At 45.6% G+C, this 25,292-nt stretch overlaps 1 protein-coding gene across 1 annotated transcript in view; it reads left to right on the plus strand.

The window, feature by feature from the left end:
* Positions 1-1,172: 1,172 nt before the first annotated feature.
* Positions 1,173-25,292, plus strand: part of LOC149867443 (uncharacterized) — a 193,253-nt gene continuing 169,133 nt past the window's right edge. Inside the window, exons 1-3 of the mRNA XM_090041709.1 lie at positions 1,173-1,286; positions 2,659-2,725; positions 3,205-3,250. Coding sequence (XP_089897835.1) covers positions 1,173-1,286; positions 2,659-2,725; positions 3,205-3,250 — 227 coding nt within the window. The remainder of the gene's footprint in view (positions 1,287-2,658; positions 2,726-3,204; positions 3,251-25,292) is intronic.

Raw genomic sequence — 25,292 nt, forward strand, 5'->3', positions numbered from 1 at the left:
CCTTTCACCCTGTGATAAAATATTTGACTATCTATAAGCTAGGATACTCACTTCCTGTTCCATTTAGCTAGATTCATGTCCAGACTCTCAACTTTATTACTGCAACATGCTTTTTTCTGGCCTTGAACAATTCAATCTCTCCTTGTTTGTATTCAAACATGCAGAATGCTGCTGCTAAGATCAGCTCCTTCACCTGTTGCTTTGACCATGTCACTCCTCTTTTTTTTTTTTGGCATTCTTTCCCTGGCTTCCTCTTTTCTTTCTCATCAAATGTAAGCTGTTGTCCTTCGTTTTTAACCCCCTTCACAGCCTATCCCCATGCTACCTACCTCATGCCTCAGTTAGCGCTGAGAAGCTCATTTCAGCCTACTACATTCACTGGATAGATTTTCAAACAAGCATTTTTTGTGCTTTCCCACGTGTTGTGATGTCAATGCTTACCTACAAAGCCTTCCTTAAAACTCTCTGCCATGTCTACAAAAATGCTGATGTGTCGAGCTGTATTGTCTTGTATCCTTCCACTCCCCCCTTTGGCTGAGTCTGTCTGTTGTCTCTTGTGTTACATATAAGTGGTAATGGCTTTTGGCCAGACTCTGTCTCCTTTTCCCCCTAACCCAGACAAGATCAGAGAAACAAGTTAAGTACTATACGCCAGAAATTAATATTGTCTTCTTTATCTCCACCTTCAGTGCCCATCTTACTGAATATTCAATATAAATAATGACTTCCTGGAATCATGCCAGGTTAGAAACTTGCAACTTCTCAAAAATGTTGAGCGAACTTGTTAACAATCAGGAGATGGGCTGGTGGCTAAGTATTCAAGATTATTCAAAATGGTAGATTTGAGGATTTAAAGCAAAATAGTATTTTCGTGCCTTTAATCGCCCTCTCAGTTTTTCTTGGCACTCAGCTCTCTTCTCAATACAGTTACTGAGATCCCTCCCAGTCCTTTGTTTCTGCATTTCTTAAATAAATAACAAACTGTAATATCTGCATTAAGGCTGATGGGCAAATTTTACAATTTAATCCTTAGAAAGTTCTGATTCGCTGAAACCAAAATGTTTTGCAGAAATGAAAATGAACTAAAACAGTTCCTGTACCTAACAGTAGCATAAGAAGGTGTGGCTGAGTGGGTTACTAGCTCAAGGTACTGACCTAGAGGGGGCACCAGAATGGGAATGCACCTGGGAATGCACTGTGGCAACAGCAGGAACTGGGTGCAACAACAGCTAGGGACAGACTTTGCCATGGCAGCAGCAGCAGTGGAGTTTGATTCCCTAGGGCAAGTAAGACTGACTCTCCCCTTCCCCCTGCCTCCCCCAACTCTCCAGTAGGATTTTTTCCAGGGAACCAACCTTGCTAGTTATGTTTCTGCAAGCATGCAAGCTACCCTGGAACCAGGGACCCCAAGATTTCCAGGATCTGATTTGCAATGACATACTGAATTTTCCTGAAAACAAAAATTTCAAGTTTCTACAAGCCTTAAGTTATACCAGTGTGACCATCCAGTTAGTAGCCTGTCTTTTCAAATGCTACAGTCAAAAAAATCACTTAATTCTTTCAAGTGCAAGAATGTCCAGCTTTTGTAATCAGTCTCTTCATTCTTGCAATCTATGGAACTCCAGAGGACATCTGAGACGAGCAGAAACCTTTGCCAATACTTAGTTTTATTGTTGCATGAACGAACACAAAATTTAGAGAGAAGTTGTAAGTATTGTTACTTCTAAGTAATGAAAAAACATGGGTTGGACCATAAAAATAACATTTGAGAAAAGGAATTGTGTTTTCTTTGTTATTTGGCATTCGATCTTCTTCATATGGATACATTCAAATTACATTTAAAAAATGAGACCTAGAAGGGGTGTGTGTGTGTGCATGTGGTAGGGAGGGAGGGATTTGATGATTATTTTTAAATTAATGTTAAATTTTGATGTAAAATCAATCATTTCCAGGAGCTGGAGCTTTAAGAAAAAAATCATGATAAAACATAACAAAATCATGGAAATTAGCAACACTATAATTTTAAATCACTATTAGACCTTACGCATCTCCAGGATGTATAACAACATCCACTTTATAATCAGTTTCTTCATTTTGACACAAAGAAAGAAAACACACAAGACAATTCTGCTGATCCTGACATTCCTCATTAGATATCTTGCCGCCATGTAGGACTAGCATTTCAGAGTTATTCCCAGACATCCAAGGAAGCAAAGGGAAAATCTGTTGGTCTGCAAAAAAGAACCAACAAAAAAGTCACACACATTCATACATATGCAGATCTGCAGTTCCTATTACCTCATTTCTGTCTCCTTTTTGAGGCATAATGAATTTTTTATTTTATTTTAAATGCTTATAGGTTTCTATCAATGAATATTTTCAGGAAACAAGTGCCAATATTTTTCAGTACAGCTACTACAGTCTGCCCACTTTGGGCATTCTCCCAGACTTAGCTGGCAAGCAAAGGGGCTACTCCTGCACTTTGGCTTTTGCTGGAGTAATCTGAAAGAGATTGTAAATATCTGAGTAAAATACATGGGAACATTCCCAAAGAATAATAAAAAATAAAGCTCCATGAGTGAGAGCCCACCCCCCAACAGATGTTCGCCTGTTGGGTTGCAGGGGGGAGAGGGGCATGGAAATTGAGCTTGCCTGCAGCTAAAGAACCACCCTTCTCCCCCAGCTCCATATCCCCTCTCCCAGATCCATGGCTGTCTTCAGGAAGGTATGTAGGAAGGGGAGCGAGCTGCTGGCTGGAGTTTGCCTAGCCTAAGCTGGAGGGAGGTAGCTGCTGTGGGGAGGGTGGGGGAGTCATAAGGCAGGCCCTCCCCTCTCTCTCCCCACCCCCCTGCTTTCAGCTCAGGCTGGGCAAACTCCAGCTGGCAGCTTGCTCCCCCTTCCCCATCCCTATCCCCATCCCCCTCCCTCCCTCCCTGCAGACATCCCCTGATCGGGTGACAGATTAACTCTAGGGAATACAAATTCCCTAAGGCTCCAAAGTGGAGTACCTTCATGTAATCTGTTATTTGACGAGGGTTTTATCATGTGATCAGCCACTTTAAAAGTGCTCTGCAACCATGTACATATATCATGGCATGGCTGTAGAACACTTTCAGGGGGCCAGTTGTGCAACAAACATAAATTCTGTCTGCACCCATTAACTTCCAATTAAAAGTCAAAATTGTTTGTTTCTTTCTATTCCAGCTGCCCGACTGGGCCGGGATGGGTACTGCTACTTCTGCTGGGACAGGTCAGAGAGAGAGTGCTCCTATGAGTGTGGGGTGTTCACACACACACGTGTGTGTGTGTGTGTGTGTGTGTGTGTGTGTGTGTGTGTTACCTCTCTGACTATGGCATTTTGGGTGGTTGCCCATATCACCCACCACTAAGGCTGGCTCTGATCCTGTGTTTGCTGTACTCTGTCATCAGTGGAGGACATGGTGCGAGGGTACTGAAGGCAGAGGGGTGTGCCTTTGGGCATCCTTCTTGTACTTTTGTTTTCTTTGCTTGCTACCTGCCTGTAGCTGGTTGTCCAACTAACATATGGAGTCTGTGAATTACTCTCTGGAGGTTCATTGCCTGTGACCACTGAGTATAAAGGAGGCTATAATGGATAGCTAGTTGCACTGATTGATCATAGGGCGATTCTAGCCAGTTGGAATTGTCTTCTGTACACTTCAGTGCACTTAAGTAGTCACTGCCTAAGTCAAGCACCTACTGAGATTATTTGAATCTAGCCTAATATATTATATTACATTGATTTGCCATTTGAATAGTAAAATGAAAGTTAAATGCACTAAGGCAGTCAAACCAAATACAAGTGAACACATTTGGACACTCATTGAAGTCAATGGCAAGCTGATCTTTCAGCTCATGATCAGAATATGTCACCAGGGTTCTGAGTTGTCTTCCTAGGAAATTCATCCCTCTAAGAAAGTGTATCTATAAGAAATTTAAGATTTTGCTCACTCTGTGAGATCTGGTATATTCTGGTAAGGCTCAGTTATTCTAAATTGCTCTGTCAAGTAAAATAATATACCAGTAGTTAATAGAAGTGTGCAAAACAGTCAGTATTCGACTTGGACTCAGATTTGGCCTGAATTGGGGACAGTGATTTGATTCATTGATTTGGATCGCTGTCCTGATTTGATTCGGCTGAATCTGAATCTGAAGATTCGATGCTGATTCAGAGAATCAGTGATTCGCCCATAGACACTGCTTTAAATGTTTTTTCTACATAACTTGAGGTACCAGGAGTGGCTTGTGAACACTGAGATGGTGGGGTGGATGGAGCATTCCACAGGAGCACCGGGGGGTGACCCCCCACATGCTCGGTGGTGAACCCAGAAGTGGACCAGAAGTACTTTCCGTCCACTTCTGGGTCCACCACCAAGCACATGGGGGGCACCCCTTTGGCTCAGTGATCGGCTGCAGGGAGACCCCAGGTGCCTCCCAGGAGGCATCAGTTGCTGAACCAGAGAGGTGCAGGGGGTGGTGGGGGTGAGGGCAACGTGCTCCCAGGCAGACCCAGAAGTGGACCAGAACTACTTCTGGTCCACTTCCAGGTCTGCTGCCGAGTGTGCTGGAGACCACCCCGTGCTCCTATGGGACACTCCTTCCACCCCACCATTGCAGCATTCACAAGCCACCTGGTACCTTGAGGTATGTAGAAAAAACACTTGAAGCTGTGTCTACGTCCAAACCATCGAATCTCTCCAAACCTCTCCAAATTATTGATTTAGAGAGATTAAAGGGTCTCCTGACTTGATTTGGATTCAGAGATTCAGCCACCGAATTGGGCCAAATCTCTGCCAAATTGAATCAGTGACTGAAGCTTTGCACAGCCCTAGCAGTTAACTGTGTAAACATATGCTCTCTTTTGTGTCTGTGTATTCACTGCAAAAACAAACTATGATTTTAGAAAGATTTTTGGATGCTTTCTTCTATCTGAATTGTGTCAGCCAAAACCACAAGTATTGCATTATACCGTGCTGAGAAGTTATCTGGGTTACAAACCATTAGTGCTTGTGAGGCCTCTCCAGGGTTTGACCTACATGTGCCTTTTAAGCAAGCATCTCTTTCTCCCCTGGCAGTGGGTTAAGATGATATGGGTTATGTTTCTGAGATGATGTGATTTTTTTTTTATTGCAATGATTCTGTTATTTCCGCTCTTTTTCAAAATATCCTCCTCTTGCCAATATCACATTGGTAGGTAGAAAGCAGAAGCTGTTCAAGGTTGAGTTGATTCTGATATAACCAATTTATCTATAAGAAAAACAATTGTGAAAATTGTTGGATCATGGCATGAACGCTCAGCTCATGCTGGGTCGGGGTGGCATAAAAACCCACTAAATTTTGTGTGTGCAGTGAAGTAGGGGCATTCAAAACCTGGCTTTGATTCAATATGAAAATAGTGTTGCAGCTTTACAAGAAAATACAGAATTTGTGACTTTTGTCTTGTGAGTCTCCTTTCAAAATGCATGTAAACATTGCAGGGTAGGTATTATGGAGTTTATTATGTCTAAATGGTGATTTATGTCCTTATTTTTGCATTATTGTCCACAAGGTGCTGCCCTATGTCACAGGCCTGTATTACCTAATTTTTTTAGGCTGTTTCATTTTCATTAGTAGAGCTGTTTTAGTTTCTGATCATTGTACTGCACCTCATTGATAATCTAAGAGTGTATTAGATGCATACTACTGATATCTAACCCTGTCAGTCTGGCTCATTGACCCCTCAGCTTCCGAAACATGGGTTCATTTTTTTTCAACCAAGGTAGTCCTCCATCTATTTTCACACACATCGTGGGCAGTTTAAAGGTTGGTCAGAATCGAATATTGCTCTTTCAAATTTGATAATGTATGAGTACAGAACTGTGACCTTTGATACATAGTAATACATCAACATGACATGAGCAGTAAGTGCAGCAATTACCTTTACTACACTTGAGATTGTGGTTGAGCTCTCATCTTATAAGCAATTATTTCAGAAAAGAGGATGCTTCTAAGTTAAATATAGTTTGCAAATAGTGCAAATGTAGGAATTAATCTTTGGAGACTTTCTGATTTACAAAATCATGGGAAGGTGAATATTTTTCATGAGTCCTAGCTTTTTAATGTCATTCAGTAGCAGAAACAAGTGAATTCTGATTCCTCTGCAGTTGGCAGTTAATAGCAATACTGCTTTTGAGATACGCTGTTTTAAAGCTTCTCACTACAATTTTTTCACTCCAATAGAAAGCTCCATAGTTTTGTCTCGAGCATTTCCATATACAACTTTACCCATCTGAGTGCTATATCAGTGATTTTATTCCTGAGTCATGTTATTTATATGCATCGTGTTTTCAGGACAAGGACCCATGTCTGCAAAGGCCAGGTAGTCCTCATCTTTAGGTGAACTTTAAGTGTCTTTTTAGACTCCTGCAGGTGCCTCATTGATATCCACACAAGCAGAAGTTATCTAGGTTTGTCTGTATCACATCACTGGCACTCTCAGGGAGAGATGCTTTTGAGTACTCCCAGCATACCCACTTGTGTTTGCATGTACCATGCTGAGAAAGGTGGCACAGAAGCTCAATGGGGGCCTCCCTGTGACCCTTCTCAAGCATGCTGGAGGCACAGGACTCAAAAGTGGTAATGTGGCTTTGCTGCATTTTTGTGTTTAGCATGTTCAAGCAGGAGTGACTGTGCAGGGTGTGCTCCAGACCATCCTTGCCAGAGAGCACCAAGGATACAATATAGCCATGCCTACAGTAACCTGAAGAGAAAAAGTACACTTGAGGAGAGAGATAATAATAAGTGGAGGCTATGTAAGCTGCCTCATCGCTGTGTCTCATTTTTAAACCATCTGAAGAGATCAAGAAGATTTTAATGTAGTATCTGCAGCCTCTCTTTGCTTGGCCTACCGTTATAATTTATTATGTGTATAGAGGTAGGGTCTGTAGTGCACTAGGCATTGTAAAAACACATAACAAAAATATAGTCCCTGTCCCAAAAAATTTGCTATCTCCAAAGACCTCCAAAATGAGGACAGTTTAATACCTGTGGTGGCTTTTGTGCTATAAGTACCTCTGCACCAAGAATTAGAATGAGATCACCAGGTCATTTTTAAACAAGCAACTGAATAACTGTCAGATGGTGACTTTCCATCAATACTGTCAGGGGCAAAATTTGAAGTGATAACCTAGAAGTAAATCCCATTATCATTCTCCTGAGATGCCTACTCCATCACCAGCCAGGCATTTAGTCTTATAGGCATGGTAAACTAGTGCATTAAAAATTCCCCTTAGTGATGGTCTCCAAAGTCTTTATAGTTTTATTTGTAATACAGTAGCTCTTAGGAGCCCCAATCAAAGAGAGAGTCTCACTGCAGTAGGCACTATACAAACATATACCATGTTGTCTCTGTCCTACAAATCAAGCATTCTAAATCGGTTTGGCAAAGTATGGGAAAAAGGAGCACAGGATAAGACATTGGGAACAGGGAGACAGAGGGACTAAGGCTATGTCCTCATTGCTAGAAGCAAACTTAAGGCTCCTTCAGGTGAGGACCTGCTAACCATCTATACTAAAGTTTGACATCTGGTGGGAAACCAGTCTAACCTCAGAGGCTCTGCTGAACTTAAAGACCTCAGGTGAAGCTTTGCCACCAACATGCCCTTCCCTGCCAGGTGCTTGCAACTCATCTATGTACTGCGGGCAGAAAGCACAGGAAGTCCACCAGAACGTGCTGAGTGGAAATTCACAATGCTATTCTAATATAATAAAAGCCTTAGTCTGTCTGTCTGTAATGCTTTATAGGCACTCTGATTGGATGTCTCGGCAGCCAGTCACAATGCTTACTGAAACAACCAATCAGAGTGATCTGCACAGACAGACACACATGGGGGAGCACTGCCATTGGAGTGGGGACTGAGGATGCAGGGCCGATGCAGGGGAGTGAGGCCAGGCAGAGGGGGACGGTGGGGATGGACTGGCATGGTGGGGCACTGCCATGACAGCAGGGATGGGGTGGAGGTTGAGGTCTGCAGCGCTGGCTTTGCCCCACCCCCCAGCTCTGCTCCTTAGAAGCAGCAGTGGCACTGGTCAGTTTTGTCCCCGCCATCATGGTGGCATTCTGTCCCTGGCAGAGGGGGACACAGGGGACAGACTGGCATAGCACAACGCCACCATGATTGAGGGGACAGAGTTGGGTGTGAGGCCAGTGCTGCATCACCAGCACCCCACGCCCCTGCTGCCTTCAAGGATCAGGGCTGGGGAGGGCCAGGCCACCCCTGGGATGTGGTGGTGGTGGTGTGGGGTGCTGGTGGCAGGGATGGCTGGGAAAGCTTCATCTCCCCTGCTCCTGGCCTGCATTAGCAGCATGGGTGGTGGGTAGTAGTGCTCCATCCCCACCTGCCTCCCACCTCAGGCAGTCAAGGGAGCCACCGAGCTGCACCGTGCCCCGCAACAACACCCAGCAGGAGGGAGGGAGGGAGGGTCATGGTGGCAGCGTGCTGCTGCCAGGCCCTGACAAAAGTTGGCAGGGATGGGGAGGCAGCAGGGTGGAACTCAGGGGAGTGGGAAGGGGATGGGAAGTCACAGTGGTGATGCCCTGCTGCTGGGCCCCAACAACAGTGAGGGAGGGGAGGGGGCTTGCACAGTCAGATGTGGAATGGCAGCAGCACAGGGTGCTGGGTTGGCGGCTGCAGCCACTGCATACAAGCTTTACCCTCCAGTTCCTGAGAGGTGGCAATGGTGCGGGGTGGAGTGGTGAGGGCTGCCGGGGGCTCTGTCCCTGTCACCCACCATCATTCTTGACAGGCAGTTTGCTAATTTAATAATAATAGCAATAAGGAATTTGGCATACTGCATGATAATGAGCAATAAAGCTCTTCTAAAGCAACAAATGGAGGAATATTGGAAGAAGAAGGAGAACTTCTCTGCACAGACAATAGTCATTAAAATTAAAAAAAAGATGGGGGAGTTAAGTATTTGGGGCTGATGGAATGGAAGGAGGTGGTCTCAAAAGTAGTGAGGGTTTGTACCATTACAAAATTTCCAGATCAAACTTTCCAGATCTTGAGCATGGCAACACGGCAAACTGTTTGGTGGCCCATGAAGACACACAACACAACACATGGTACAAATACAATCCCTGTTTCTTAAAATTTTGTCTCGGCATACACCACTTGGTAATTTGTTTTATTTCCTGCCTCAAAATGTTTCCTAATGTTAGCTATAGTTTTATGAAAATTAAGTAAACCCTGTTTCCTATGGGGATCTGGAGTTTCCCTTTTATAGTGACTTTTTAAACAGTTACTTTCTGGGTATGTCTCCTTAAATATGACAGAATCCAGCCATTTCCTTGTAACCACAGCAATCAGCATATGAAGGGGAGATAGTATTTCCGTCGTCTAGTGAGTGGGTATTCAGAATGTCTGTCAATGCTTGCCCTTTCGTATATGGGAAGATATGGCACATTTCTGTAGTTTATTCAGATTCCCAACAGCACACTCTGGAACTACCTCTGTCCAGTACAAGAATTTCCATACTTATATTTATAAAGATAGGATTTGCCCACCCTGTTTTAAACATAAAGTTACAGGAAATGTCTTTCCCATTCAACAAAATTTTTTGAGAGAGGTTTTGGTTTCAGAAAAAAAAATTGCTTTTACAGGTTTTGTGTTTTTGTCCAAAGCACAAAGAAACCCACCTTGGAACTGGGCATGGGCTGGTGATCAAGTCATTCTCCTGGAACATGGACACCATAGTTTCAGGGGCCAGCTCCACTTGGTCTAGGGTAGGGACTGGAATCTGGGTTTCCAAGTGCCCTGATCATTAGGCTGCACTATTGGCTATGCTGGGCTGGGTCTCTCTTTTTCAGTGCTCCTTTTGCTTGAAGTTGATCTTGTGAAAACTTGCTGGGTGCAAGTTTCTCTGAAACTGGTTAGATCCTGTGGAAAAATGTGTTTTGATAAATTATTATTTTCCAGCAAAGAAGTTTTGTTGGCGATCTCCTGATGCACTCTGGTTATGTACCTACATTTGCTCTGTGATGGAATTGCATTTTTTCATTTACATAAATGGGGCTAACCAAGGCTTCTGTCCTCCAAGCTGCTGCATGTTAGTACAGAGGCTTCTCTATATGGAAAAGTTTGCAGGACTTGGAACCATATCGACTAAGGAATTCTTAACGTTCCAAAATTTGTTTAAAAAAACAAACCAATACCTCTCTCTCCTCAGCCCCCCAGTAAAGAATCAAAAAAACCCAAATCCTTTTTTTTTGAAGTCTGATATTCAAAAAAAGTTTCCATTGAAGAAATTTTAAATTGTAGTAGTAGTCAGTTGTTTTGAGAGGTATAACCTTATCCCACAGTACTGCAGTCTAGTTTGTAAGCCTCCTGCTAATATATGGGAAGTTGAAGAAATATGCTTAGAAATAAAAGGAGACAGAACTCATTATGCTGAAGGTCTAAAACAAATTTTCAGACAAGACCATGGTATGTGTTGCAAACAGAGTAGTTTAGTTATATTTAATTATGAAAAGTTTAAAGATAAAAGGTTTATTTATTTAATTAAAGGGCAATAAACCACAGTGAAATCCTCCTGAAATTATAGTTGACCCTCAGTGTAGAGGAATGCAAGTCACTATTTAGAAATGTTGCATTACAAAAGACAATTAACACTGCAATATTTACCCCACTCAGCATTTCTTGGTGGTAGTTTGCATACACTGAATTAGTGGTATCTGTCCAGCTTTAATTCTTCTGTCCTATAAATAAGGACATATAGTAAGCCATTTAAAAAAAGGATTTGAAGCATATGGGAGTCCTGCAAGGGTGGGATCTGTCCCATGAGATAGCGCAAATGTTTCATTTTGTTCTTTTGTTGTTATATATTAAGGTTGGGAATTAATATAAATATTATCTTTACTATTCCTACTATACTATTATTTATTTGTGAAAGACTCCCTTGATCTTACAGTATTCAGGTCTATGTACTGCAATAGCTTTTTTTTTTTTGACAGATTGTGGCAGTCTGCAAGCAGAATTTATTTTCTTTTGAGATCTTGTCTCAAACCTGAAGATGCTTTAATATAGATTTTGTTCAATTACATTTCAAAATCCATGAAAGCTTTAAGCTGTCTCAATGCAATATCACAAAGGTTTGCAACAGTGAAATCCCCATGAAATTGAGTTGATGCTCAAATTATTGCGTAAGTGATAGGATAGTAGAAATTTAGGGGTATATTAATGCTAATGGGAATTGCTCAGCTAAAGCTGTGTGCCACTAGTTGAGAATACCCATGGTATATCATAGCAAGACATTATGTTCATTTGCTCATGGATGCCTGATTTGTTTGATTCTTGAAACATTTGAGACTAAAGTTTTTGCAAGATGCTTCATGAACAGAAGTGTAATGATGCTGAGAGCCAAAATACTGTTAGCCAGTATGAGCCATACAAAAGAAGGCTTAGTCTGAATAATGTGACAGATACAATTTTGTTTGAATTTTTTTTGTAAGGCCAATTTAATTTTGATGCATTTGCCTCATTAACCCAGGGATTCAGAAAATTGAATGCCACCTGCATAAAGTATTATTAACACTGGTGAGATATCTGCAGAATTGCTCTGTCCCTCTAAATTGGTCTTATGAATGTATTTCAAAGGCATAATGATATAGTTGTGAAAATGTACAGATTCATTTAAATATTCTGATGTTTATCTGATTTTCTAGATAAGACGTGGTCACCTTACATATATACTGATCTATTATTTATACTTTGAAAATAGAGCTGATAAAAAGCATAAGTGTTCTTGATACTATGTTTTGTCATATCTAGCTAAAAAGATTGAAATCCAGAGAAACAATTTTCTGAAGAAATGAAATAGTATGCCCTCCTGAACCCTTGGGGAAAATAGCCTCCCTGTTTGCTCAGAATATGAAATAGTAAAACAGTATAAGTAAAACAGACAGCCATGCCAAGCATGTCACATTTCTATTTGTACAGTTTGGAATGATGTTTTAAAAACATTTTCTAGTTATTTTTGATAAATAAATGGTGCAAATAACATCTGCAAACCAACCCTGCTGAAGAAAGATTTTTCAAATCAGATTTGTTTCTCAGTGAAACTTGGAAAATTGCTTTCCAAAACTAAAGTTATATAACTTGCAAAAAAATATGCAAAACATGCACAAGAATACGGCTCACATTCATTTTGTTTCCACCTCAAAAACATTTAACACTAGTTGTCAAGCACTTTTGCTGAGGACTATGAGGTAGCTTATTAAAATTAGCTAAGCATTAACCTCAGTTTTCAAACACGAGCTTTTAAAAAGTCCACCAAATCTGACCTCTAGACATTCAAATGTGGCCTTAGGACTCAGCAACCCTTTTTAAGGGCCCAATGCACTCTAAATTAAGCTCTGAGATTTTTCTTGGAGCCAGAGGCAGAAGTCCTGTTAATTTAGGGCCAAATGATATGCTCTAATCTTGACAGATGAGTTGAAGGGAATATCAGTCTCTTCACAGAGAACATTTCTAAACTACAGGGCAAAGCACAGAGAGTGAGTGTATGGCTGTGGCAGGGCACTGTTGGTGCCTGCCACTTTAAGGGCCAGAAGGCAGCAGCTGGCAGGTGCCTGATGGGGGCAGCTATTTTAGATTCAGGGCTGCCCATACAGAGCAGTTCTGCTGTTGCAGGCCAGGCAATAACATCGCCTGGCTGGAGGGCTGTTGATATTATCTGGAGGTAAGGGAGGAACTGTAGGGGATGGTAAGGAGGCTCCAGGTCCTGGGGATGACCTAAAACTGCACCCTGCTGGGAGTGGGTGGCCTGGTGGGGCTCCCAGTGGCGTGGGATCCCCCAGGAAATGCCAGGCCAGTTACCACCCCGGTGAAAGGTGGGTTGGGGCGCCTTAACCCCTAGCCCCCACAACCGGGTGGGTTACCCCTTGTTGGAGGGTCAGGAAGGTGGACCCCATGAAGAAGAGTAAGGGCCATTGACTCAGGGCCTGTCTGAACTTCCCCTGACTGGCGCATGCTGGGGCCAGGACCAGAAGGGTTGAAGGGATGGGGAGCCCACCCTGAGGAAGGCCCAAGAGCCGAGGGCCTGGGGTTCTGACTGGCCTGGAGGTGGGCCAGGGGTAGTAGCCGAAGGTCGCGGTGGGGGGATCACACCCGAAGGGGAAGCAGCTCAGGGAGCTATGTTGCCCGGTATGATGGTGGAAGAGTCCGCCTGAGGGGAGGAATCTAGGTGGGGTTCAATGGTAGGATTCTGGGGCCTAGCGAGGGGCTGGTGATAGTAAGAACAACATGATGCCATTTGTGAGGCTTGGGCTGCAGTGTAGGGAAGGAAAGGAGCCACATGTAGTGGCCCCTGGCATTGGGGCAGGAAATGGGCAGCCTCCCACTTGATTAACATCTATTAACTAGTTAATATCAAGGTGTGGTGGGCGAGAACGCAGGCGGTTAGCCCAGGAACAGGTGGGCAGGCCGCAGGGAAAGCGGCTCCACGCAGGCCCCCTGTTACAATGGCTTTGGCATCTTCACACTGTTGAAACATCTCTATGGAGTTCTGTAGCTTAGAAGCATTGTAGCCTTCCCAGCAAAAGTTTCCTATTAGACACTCTGATGATGAACTTGCTCACTTGAACTTCGTTGTGTGCAACATGGAAAATGCAGCCCCTGGGCACTACTTAAAAACAGATTTTTTTTCACATCATATCCCTAGAGAACACCTCAAGGAGCTGGTTGGGCAAGCATGTCTTCTAGATCCCTTGAGACATGAGCAGGTCTTGAGAGATCTAATTCTGTGGAGTGGACATGGAGGTAAACACTATGTCTCCTTCAGGGTACAATGCATATTTTATGCCATGTACACTTTACTGCCTATAGCAGCAGCGCAGCAACATGGCAGGGTGCTGGCAGCGGCTGACACTACCAGGGGCAGTGGCAATTTCTAGTTGCTGTCACTACCACAATCACAATTGCATGGCTCCAACAAAAGCTGTTTCTTTTCACACCCCACCCATGTTAATGGTTGCCCCTGTTGCCCTGCCCTTATTATGCTACTGGCTTATAGCACTGGTAAAAGCTGATTTTTTTTTTCCCCTAATGAGGCCATCTGCATATGATTCCTGCTTCTGAGACTTAGCTTCCCAAAAGAGACTGAATTCAATGACATATCTTCAGATGGCAAAAATTAGAAGCAGTGATCTTTTTTTCAGTGAGAATAAAAAAGAATAAAAACTACAGGCAGGTTTGCACATTTTCAGTCATTAATTGTACAGCTACAGTCTTCTTTAATAAAACCTTTTATTTGAGTAGATAAGGGTTCAACTTTTCTTGGTATTGTATTTTGTCATACAAGAAATAACAAATGTCTCCTTAGGGTTTATAAAATTGGTAACAGGAATAATTGAGTCTTTGTCAAGGTCAGAGGTGAGAATCCTGGAAAATAGTGCTGTTCTTTACATTATGGTTATATACTTTCACTGTCACCTTTAACAATACAGATGACAACTGAGTGTATACCACTTTTTTTCTTTGAATGGTATCACTGTGGATGGCCGTTGACTTTTCTTTTGGTAAAGCAAATGCAAACAGAAATGACAGTTGTAATATTAATTTCTAGTACACTCAGGCATGACCAGTCCATGTGTATTTTATTCTCTCTTTTGCCCAAAATGACTTGAGTGGTTTAATGCAACACTGGATGTACCGATGATTTATTCCTTTGTAATGTTTAATGTCATAATGCCAGGATTTTCTTAAGACAAGATAGGAAAGGAGCTATCTGTGCCAACAGGTTGATATACACATGAACAGATTTCACCATGACTCTACCAAATCTATTTTATTGTTTGCTTCCAATTTTTGTATCCCTGGGTATCATGCTTGAAAAGGCATTTGTCTCATATCATTATGCACTAATTTCTTTGTTTAGCACTTATTGACATTTGATCAGCTTGATAGCAGAAATTATGTTTTAACTTCATAGGGCAGTCTGTACTTATAACTGTCGCGTCCGAGGACCGGTGCACCCTTGACCTGCGAGCCTGGGTCAGCACGACCGGCTGGACGTGGGTACGGTACGGTGGTTGTACAGGTGGAAAAGCGAGAGGAGTCAGGGAGTTTAAATGCGTTTTGGTTAAAGATTTATTGTTACTTACACCACAGAAGAATTGTGGCGTAGGAAGGAAGTCGTGGTTACACAGTAAGAAAGGAGAAGTTCAGTTCAGCTTACAGATGCTTTTTCATTGCACAGATCATGAACTGTTTGGTACAGATTTTCAGCAAAGCGTACAGGTAACTTTGGTTTAAAGACGTTCGTGAGCTCTCGGTGAGAATGGACGAGTCGACAAAAATTCGGATACAACACCTGAAATTTTTTTTCGCCGCAGGTGGGGAGGGGTCAGCGACTGGCCAGGTTGCTGACTATGTCTCCTGGGTGTGCGTGGAGGTCTCTGCAGAAGGCGGAAATCTTTCCAAAATTAAAGGTTTTCAGGTAGCCAATCACAACACACCAGGCTTGAATAATTACAGGACTGCCAATTATGACTGTGAGCAGACTTTGCGTGTTTTTTACTTCTGCTCAAGTTTCACGCAAGAATGACTGCGCATGTGTTTTACATTTAAGCTGGGGGAGGGCTGAATACGGAACTATGATGACGAAATATGTTATGTTAACCTTTTGCCCTTTTTGCCATCGGCAGCTGAAATCAAAGATTTTTCTTTGACAATAACTTCCAGTTACAGTTAGCTGTGCCGTATTAGTTAGCTTAGCGTCTTGCTCTGTGTGCTTGGCTAGACTTCCTTAGAAGTCTTCCCAAGAATTTGGTGAAGGACACTATTAACTGCTGATTAGATTTCTCCACTTTCTGGCTGGGTGTCTTTTGTGAGTGTTGTGTGGTATGAAGATCTACAGGACCATTGAGAGGATATGTGCTATAGTAGACCTGTAAGTTAGTGTTCAGCTGGACTTGTGTTTTATATTTATATTTCAGGATTTTAGGTAAGGATGAGCTGTGACTTAATAATTACCTACAAACAAATATTTTATTGGGTTTTCAAAAAAAATTTTCCTGATGGGGAGGGGATAAGGGGGATACAGGGAATAAGAAAGAAGGGCAAGAGCACAAAACCATGTCCCCAGCTTTACTAGTTTCTGGACAAGGGAAATGGAAAAGGGAATTGTGATGGTGATACCAGCCTCTAACTTATCTTCTGCTGAACTACGTGGCTTTGGTGTAGTCTTTTGTCTATGTTTTTAAGACTTACATCACACAGAACATCTAATATGAACCTCTTCTCTTTCAAGACCTTAATTTGGTCACATTTTCCATTAAGTTTCTATTTCATAGAATCATAGAATCAATGAGTTGGAAGGGACCTAGACAGATCATCTAGTCCAACCCCCTGCCATGAGCAGGAAGGAGCAGTGGGGGTGGCAGGGATCATAAGACCCCAGCCAGGTGCCTATCCAGTCTCCTCTTGAAGATTTCCAGGGAAGGTGAGAGCACCACCTCTCTGGAAAGCCTGTTCCGGGCTCTGGCCACCCTTACAGTGAAGTAGTTCTTCCTAATATCTAACCTAAACCTGTCCTCCCTCAGCTCATGGCCATTGTTCCTGGTGACTCCAAGGGGGCCCTTGGAGAACTGGTAAACAGACTTTCACCCTGCTGATGGCCCCTGATAAGGTTGTGGGCAGCCACAAGATAACCCCTCAGTCTCCTCTTGCAGAGACTGAAGAGATTCAGGTCCCTCAGCCTCTCCTCATAGGGCTGACCACGGAGGCCCTCAACCATACGAGTGGCCTCCTCTGGACCCTCTCCAGGTTCTCCACGTCCTTCTTGGAGTGTGGCACTCAGAACTGGACACAGTACTCCAGCTACGACCAGACCAGCACCGCATAGAGGGGGAGCAAGACCTCTCTGGACCTGTTAGTGATGCCCCTGTTGATGTATGACAGGGTGTGGTTGGCTCTGCCTATTGCTTCATCGCATTGGCGACTTATATTCATCCTGGAGTCAATCATGACTCCAAGATCCCTCTCTGCCTCTGTGCTGCCAAGAGGGTCAGCCCCTAACCTATAACCATAATGCTGGTTCCCTCTCCCCAGGTGCAGCACCCTGCACTTGTCCTTGTTGAACCACATCTTGTTCAGATCTGCCCACTTCTCTAACCTGTCCAGGTCTGCGTGGATGCGGTCCCTGCCTCCCGGTGTATTCACTTTACCTCACAGCTTGGTGTCATCAGTGAACTTGAACAGGGTGCTCTCCACCTCCTCATCCAGGTCGCTAATGAAGTTGTTGAACAGCACTGGCCCAAGGACCAAGCCCTGGGGGACTCCGCTGCCTACACCCTACCAGGTTGACATCGACCTGTCCACCACCACCCTCTGGGTCTGCCCTTGGAGCCAGTTTGCCACCCATGTGACTATGCATTTGTCAGTGCCACAGTCCCTCAGCTTGCCCACCGGAATTGGGTGGGACACTGTGTCGAAGGCCTTCTGGAAGTCCAAGAAGATGACATCGACTTCCTCCTTCACATGTAAGCTCCTTGTTACCTGGTCATAGAAAGAGACCAGGTTAGTCAGGCAGGATCAGCCTTACATGAACCCATGCTGGTTACCCCTCAACATCACTTCCCCTGCAGGGCTCTCACAAATGTGGCCCTTGATAATTTTTTCAAAGACCTTCCCCAGGATAGAAGTGAGGCTGACTGGCCTGTAGTTGCCAGGCTCTTCCTTCTTCCCCTTCTTGAAAATAGGGACCACATTGGCCCTTTTCGAGTCCTCAGGGACTTGGCCCGAGCACCAGGAGTCCTCAAACAGCCGTGCCAATGGCTCCACAATGACACCAGCCAATTCCCTCAGCACCCACGGATGAAGGTCATCCGGGCCCGCTGACTTGGACACATGTAAACCCTCCAGGTAGTCCTTAACTAGGTCTGAACTAACAGTCAGGGGACTTGCATCCTTCCTGGGCCTCTCTATGCTATCACCTGAGAGCACCCCATTGTCAGCAGACAGGAACACGGAGGCAAAGAACTTGTTGAAGAGTTCTGCCTTCTCTCGTGCGTCCATCACCAACTGCTCTGCCCTGCCCTGTAGGGGTCCAATGTTACCCTGAGACTTCTTCTTGCGACCTATATACTTGAAGAACGACTTTTTGTTATCCTTAATTCCAGAAGCTAATCTAAGCTCCAGATTAGCTGCTTTAGCCTCCCTTACCAAATCCCTACAAGCTCGGGTCAGGGAGGTGTACTCCTCCTTTGTCCCTGCCCCCTGCTTCCACCGCCAGTATGCTTTTTTCTTTGCCCTCAGGCCAGCCTGGATATCTGTGCTCAGCCATGAAGGTTTCTTGGACCCTTTTCCCACCTTCCTGCACAGAGCAATTGCATCCTGCTGCGCCCCAAGGATAGCCTCCTTGAGGAAGGACCACCTTTCCTGGACACCCATACTAGCTACCCCCTGGGCTCTGAGTGCTTTCCTGACTACTGCCCTGAGCACATCAAAGTTAGCTTTCCTAAAGTCAAGCATTTCCGCTGTGGTAGTTACCCTCCCCACCTTCCTCTGAATAACAAACTGGACCATTTCATGATCACTGTCCCCTAGCCTCCCTTGTACTAGCACATCTCCCACCAGGTCGTCCCCAGAGGCTAACACCAGATCCAGTATGGCATTTCCCCTAGTGGGGACGAGTACCTCCTGCATGAGGTGTAGGTCCTATATGCACATCAGGAACCTTTGTGAGTGGCTAGACCTGGCTGACTGCTCCCCCAGTTGATGTCAGGGTAGTTCATATCACCCATGACCACAACATCCTTTGCATGCACGGCCTCCCCAGGCTGCCTGGAAAATTCCAGATCCAGCTTTTCCTCCTGATGTGGTGGCCTGTAGTAAATTTATTTTAATTATAAAGTGGTGATATATGATTCATAGGCATTATAAACATGTTATAGACCACAAGTAAGTGTTGCAGGTTATTACAAACACCTCAGTAGGAAGCGTTACAGATGGTTATAATCCATATGTATGAACAAAACATTGAACTCTATTATTAAAACATCTATTAATTACTTACCAGCTCTTTGTAAGTAGAACCCTAATATAAAGAGTAAGCCAAAAATTTCCTCACTCCACCATCAGGACCTACTATTAAACTGTCAGACCAGTTCAAGTGTCAAACTCTATGCAGAGGCGATACAAAGGTTAAAGAGCTGTGTTTCCTCTGATTGCCTGTGGTAAAGTGTGATCTCTGGGCAAGTGATATTCCAGGCTATGAAAAGAGGGGCCAAAAATTATGAAAAGAAGGGGTAAAATTTTTTTTCACAGCACAAGTCCGCTCACTACTGGAGGTAGTTAGGTCAAAGGATGTGGTCATCATGGGTGACTTGAACTTTCCAGACACCTGCTGGGAAGAGCAGCCAGCCAGGTCTGACTGCTCACGTAGGTTCCTAGCCCAAATGCAGTACCTCCATCTAACCCAGGAGGTGCACAGCCCCACCAGGGGAAATGCCTTGTTGGACCTGGTGCTGGCCATGGGTGATGACCTGGTGAGGGGGCTGCGGCTGCTCGACCACCTGGGCGACAGCGATCATCGCCTGCTGGAATTCACCATCCAGCGTAAGGTGGCAAAGGCCTGCAGCAAGGCAGCAGCCCTAGATTTCAGGAGGTCAGGCTTCAATGAGCTAAGGAGAGTAGTCGGGGAAGCACTGAGGTCCCACAGAGGAGGGGAGCCAGGTGTCCAAGAAGAGGGGTTTCTCCTTAAGGAGACGATCCTCCAAGCCCAAAGGGAGGTAATCCCAACACGGATCAAAGGGAGCAGGAGGGCACAAAAGCCCCCATGGCTCACCAAAACCATCTGGGAATGTCTCCTAGCTAAAAGGGAGGTGTACACCCAATGGAAGAGAGGGTCATCACCAGGGAGGATTATACTGTGGTTGCTCGGGGATGCAGGGGGGCAGTCAGGAAGGCCAAGGCAGAGGTGGAACTGGGACTAGCTTCCCAGATCAAGGACAACAAGAAGTCCTTTTTTAAATATATAGGGGGCGAAAAGAAGGTACTCGGGCCCCTGCAAGACACGCTAGGAAATTTGGTCATCACACCAGATGACAAAGCTAACCTATTTAACGACTTCTTTGCCTCCATTTTCCTGAGCAGGGACCAGATCAGCCCCACCACTGGGCCCCCCTCAGGCCCCAGGGGAGGCACACCTAGGCCAAGGGCCAGGGAGGATCTATTCTGGGAACTTCTGGAGGGACTGGATGTATTTAAATCAGCTGGTCAAGACGATCTCCACCCCAGAGTGCTGAGGGAATTAGCTGAGGTCATTGCAGGACCCCTTGCACAGCTTTACAAGCACTCGTGGTGCTCTGGTGTGGTGCCAGAGGACTGGAAGAGGGCCAATGTGGTTCCCATCTTCAAAAAAGGGAGGAAGGAGGACCCGGGGAACTATAGGCCAGTTAGTCTTACCTCGATCCTGGGTAAGCTTTTTGAGAGAATTATTCTGGCACATGTCCACAAGGGGCCAGCAGGGGAGATTATGCTTAGGGGCAACCAACACGGGTTCATTAGAGGCAGGTCTTGTCAGACCAACCTGGTGGCCTTCTACGACCAGGTCACCAGATCCTTAGATGCAGGCGAAGCAGTGGACATAGTCTTTCTGGACTTTCGGAAGGCCTTCGACACTGTCTTTCACCCCGTTCTCATTAAGAAACTGGGGGACTGTGGTGTTGACATCTACACAGTCAAATGGGTCTCCAACTGGCTGGAGGGCCGCACCCAGAGGGTGGTGGTGGATGGGTCATTTTCGACCTGGAGGGATGTGGGCAGTGGGGTTCCCCAGGGCTCAGTCCTTGGGCCCACACTGTTCAACATCTTCATCAGTGACTTGGACAAGGGGGTAAAAAGCACTGTGTTCAAATTTGCTGATGACTAAGATGTGGGGGGACGTGGGCACACTAGAAGGGAGGAATAGACTGCAATTGGACCTAGACAAGTGGGCAGGTGAGAATAGGATGGGATTCAACATTGACAAGTGCAAGGTGATGCACCTGGGGAGGAAGAACCAGCACCATACCTACAGGCTGGGGAACTCCCTTCTCATCAGTGGAGAGGCAGAAAAGGTTCTTGGAGTCATCGTTGATGCCAAGATGAACATGGGCCGGCAGTGTGGGGATGCAGTGAGGAAGGCCAACCACACTTTGTCATGCATCCATAGATGCATCTCAAGCAGGTCCAGGGAGGTGATCCTCCCCCTCTATGCAGCACTGGTCAGGATGCAGCTGGAGTACTGCATCCGGTTCTGGGTGCCACACTTCAACATGAAGAGGGTCCAGAGGAGGCCACTCGCATGATCAGGAGTCAGCAGGGCAGGCCCTACAAGGAGAGGCTACGGGACTTGAACCTTTCAGCCTCCACAAGAGAAGGCTGAGGGGGGATCTAGTGGCCTGTTACAAACTAGTCAGAGGGGACCAGCAGGCATTGGGGGAGTCCCTGCTTCCCCAAGCACTACTAGGAGTGACTAGAAATAATGGTCACAAGCTGGTAGAGGGTAGATTCAGAGTAGACATCAAGAAGCGCTACTTCACAGTCAGGGCGGCTAGGATCTGGAACCAACTTCCAAGTGAAGTGGTGCTGGCTCCTACCCTGGGGGTCTTTAAGACAAGGCTAGACAATCACCTTGCTGGGGTCGTTTCACCCCAGTAGTCTTTCCTGCCATGGCAGGGGGTCGGGCGTGATGATCTGCTCAGGTCCCTTCTGACCCTACTAACTATGAAACTATTAACTATGAAACTATGAAACAAGGGGAAGGCACCTGGGGCTGGCAGTGATTTCCCTGCTGCATCTGTGAGGTCCAGTGTCAGGGCTATAGAGCTGAAGCCTGAAGGGATAAGGAGTTATCCCAGGGCAAACCTTGGGATAAGCAGTGGGGCAGCAGGGAGAAACTCAAGGTTCCAGGAGTACCCTACAGATGGGTTTATGACAAGCTTATTACCACTGAGGAATGTGGAAGGCTTTTTGCCAGGTCCAATATGCCAGTCAGTAATGAAAGACAATCAAATGAAATCAAATTATCTTTGAGTGGTCTATAGAAGTTAAATGTGGAGATAAAAAGGTTGGCTGATTGGTTCCACTGAAATGAGCTGGCAAACCTCTTTTCAGGATGAGACATCTTCTGTGTGAAAACTACAGTTATTAAAGATACAGAATCTGAGGCCAAAATTTATGGGAAATTCTAGCAAAGGGATTGCAGGATTACTGAAAGAAGAAATGCCCAACTACCCACAAATACTTCTTTAGATGAATACTATAAAATTGGATGATTTTTTGTTATGATTGTTCTAGTACAATTAGGTGATTGTTACTCTTTTTTTTGGACAAAACTGAAAATAAAGCTTTTGTTACTGGAAAGCACAGGGAGTGGCTTGACTCTTGTCTACAGTAAAAACACATTTGTGATTTGTATAAAATACTAAAATGCTGCTCTTTGTTAATATATTAAAATAAAAGCCTCAAGATTTTCAAAGGCAAAAAGGACAAGATTTTTATGCTTCAGTGCTAGGTTTATTTGCACCATGTGGATCTGACTCACTATGGCTAGAAACAGATGTTGCTAAATGAAGCAGATCAACAGTACTGGGATGTGTCCTGGAACAGCCAATCTGTTTCACTGGGTGTAACACACATTGTTCATTGCCCTGCTCATGATCTTGTGGCAATACGCTTCCTACTTCCTGAGACACACCCCAGGCAATCTCTGGGGAGCATCCCTGGAACCAAGGAAGGTCTGAGTTTTCCACTTTCAGAGACTTCTGCAGATCCCTGGGGCGTGTCTGGAAGCAGGGAAAGCTGGGTACACCCACCAGAGGTTTGAGGGGTCTGATCATCTGAAAACTCCTGGTACGTGCAGAACCGAGTCCCTCAAGCCACGATACCACCTGCCTGGGGCATTTGGGGAGTGTGGACAGCTCCAGGCTGCCTGTGCTCTCCTTTCATAAAACAAATACATCCATCACAACAAAGCAGCAACAATTACCATGGCTTTTTGTTGTGATCACAACTTCAGACATTTTTTATGGTGGCACAAAGGCAATGAAAGGTGGTGCCTGTTTCCACCTTATGTGTCTGCACTATATGATTCCTGTGACTACTACTTCTAGCAGTGTGACTGACTATGGCAGTATGAAAGTTGGTACAGGTTACAAAACTCACCAAAGAACTTGAGTAAAGCCCTTATATATTGGGGATGCTTGTCAACTGCGTGCTACCCCAGCTATACTGATAGTAGTATCTGAGCTTACCTGTGTTATTAGAGATAAAGTGAGAATGCTACCCTAAGTGGTATAAATTGCTTTTGACTCTGAGGCTGCATCCAGACAAGTGTGGTATGTGGTGCCACAGAGATGTCTGCACCGCCACATATGGTACATTCAGTTGTTCTCTGCGCTGAAAGGGAGCACAGAAAAAAGGTGGAGTGGTACATGCACAGGCAGCTCTGCTGCTCAAAAGTGCAGCCATGCTGCAGCTGCCAGCCCGGCTCTACATAGAAGAATTGCGGCTGCTGCAGCTCTGGTAGGACCCCAGGCAAGGCTGTTGCCCAATGCTGGGTCCAGCTTCCCCTTCTGCCCCCACAGAAATTTGCTGTGTGCCCCAGGGCACCTGGCATGGATGTTCCCTGGGGAACCAGATGTCTACACCAAGTATGGACGCAGCCTAAATAGCTGTTCTGGCAAATAGAGATTCTAGGACTTGTTACGGTTTGGAGGGTATAGCAACTTTTCTTACTGTCTGAACTGCCTGTGCTAACTGCAGGAGTGGCAGCATTAAGGCTACTATAGTAACTATGCCGCCTGAGAACCTACTTGTGGTAGGGAAAACATCCAGGGGCTGGAAAAGACAGGTTTGTATTGCTGACTAGCACAGGTCTGGTTTAATGCAGCAGATGATATGGCCCTCACTGTTCCCTCCAAACAACAGCACAAGATTTACCCCAATTTCAGCTCTGATTAAAAACAAACAAACTCCAACCAATAACAATTCCACCCTTTTCCATTGCCAAGACCTTCCCCTAAGATGGCCTCCATTTGGGAGGAGCCAAAACACAAAGTCAAAGTAATCTGGACAGACCAGAGCAAAGGAAAGCACTGATAATGTGGAAATCTTTTGTATTAATAAATGGGAAGCCAAGGGAAAACAAATAAATGGTACAGATATAAAATAGAGGGGGTGGGTTACATATGAGCACCTGCACTCATTGCAGTAAAGCAGTAGTTTCCAACTTTTTTGGATAGGAGATCACTTTTTAAATTAAAAAACAATGAGATAAGTCTGAGGGGAAAGGGGGAGGGGGAGGGGAAAGTGCCATGGGTGGGCAGGACAAGTCAAAGCTCCAGTGGTGAGGGAGGGAGCCAGGCATAGACAGGAGTAGGGGCTATGGGGAGTGGGCCTGGGCAGGCTGGGTGGTGGGACAAGCAAAGGCCTGGGGGGCACATACTCCCCAGGCCTCTGCTTGTCCCCCAGCCCCTGCTCCTGCCTGTGCCCTGCTCCTTTCATCGCTTCTGGGGTCTCAAATTGCACCCCGCCCAGCAGTGAGTAAGGGAATGGAGCAGAGGCAGGTCCTGCACAGCCGGGGGTGGGGGGGAATGCAGGACAGAACCATGAGCAGCTTGTCCAGGGGGTGTGAGTGGGGGCAGGCAGCCCAAGAGGGCATGGGGGCACATGCCCCAGGATCTACACATGGGGCAGGGTAGGGTGGGGTCAGGGTGGCTTCGGGTTCTTCCTGGCACAGTTCTTTGGCTGTGCAGCTCTCAGGCTTGGTGGCAGCAGTGCTGGGAGCTGGGCTCTGGGGTGGAGGGGGTGCTGCAGGCACCCAAAAATTTGCTGTATCCCCCTTCCCAGCACCACCGCTGCCACCCAGGCCAAGACTGCACAGTTGAAGATCCATGCTAGGAGGAGCCTGTTGCCTCCCTGGCCCCAGCCTGCCCTGCCCTGCTCCATGTGCAGATCCAGGGGCATGCATCCCCATGCCCTCCTCCCCATGGTCCTCCCTCCACATGCCCCCTAGATGATCTGTGCACATGCCTGTCCACTCTGTCCTGTGCCTGCCATGGCTGTGCAGGGCCTACTCCTGCTCCACTCCCCCTATCACCACTGCACATGTGCCCCTCCCTACCTCTGCTGCAGCCACTGGAAGCCTACAGCTGTGGCCCTCTTACTGCCCCATGTAGGCCTGAGCCCCATTAGACCACTCTTCCACCATCTATGCCATTGTGTCCTCTGCCACCGGGTGAGTGGGGCCCT

This window comes from Crocodylus siamensis, chromosome 4, assembly GCF_052110815.1.
Source record: "Crocodylus siamensis isolate JL-2025a chromosome 4, ASM5211081v1, whole genome shotgun sequence".
NCBI lineage: Eukaryota > Metazoa > Chordata > Crocodylia > Crocodylidae > Crocodylus > Crocodylus siamensis.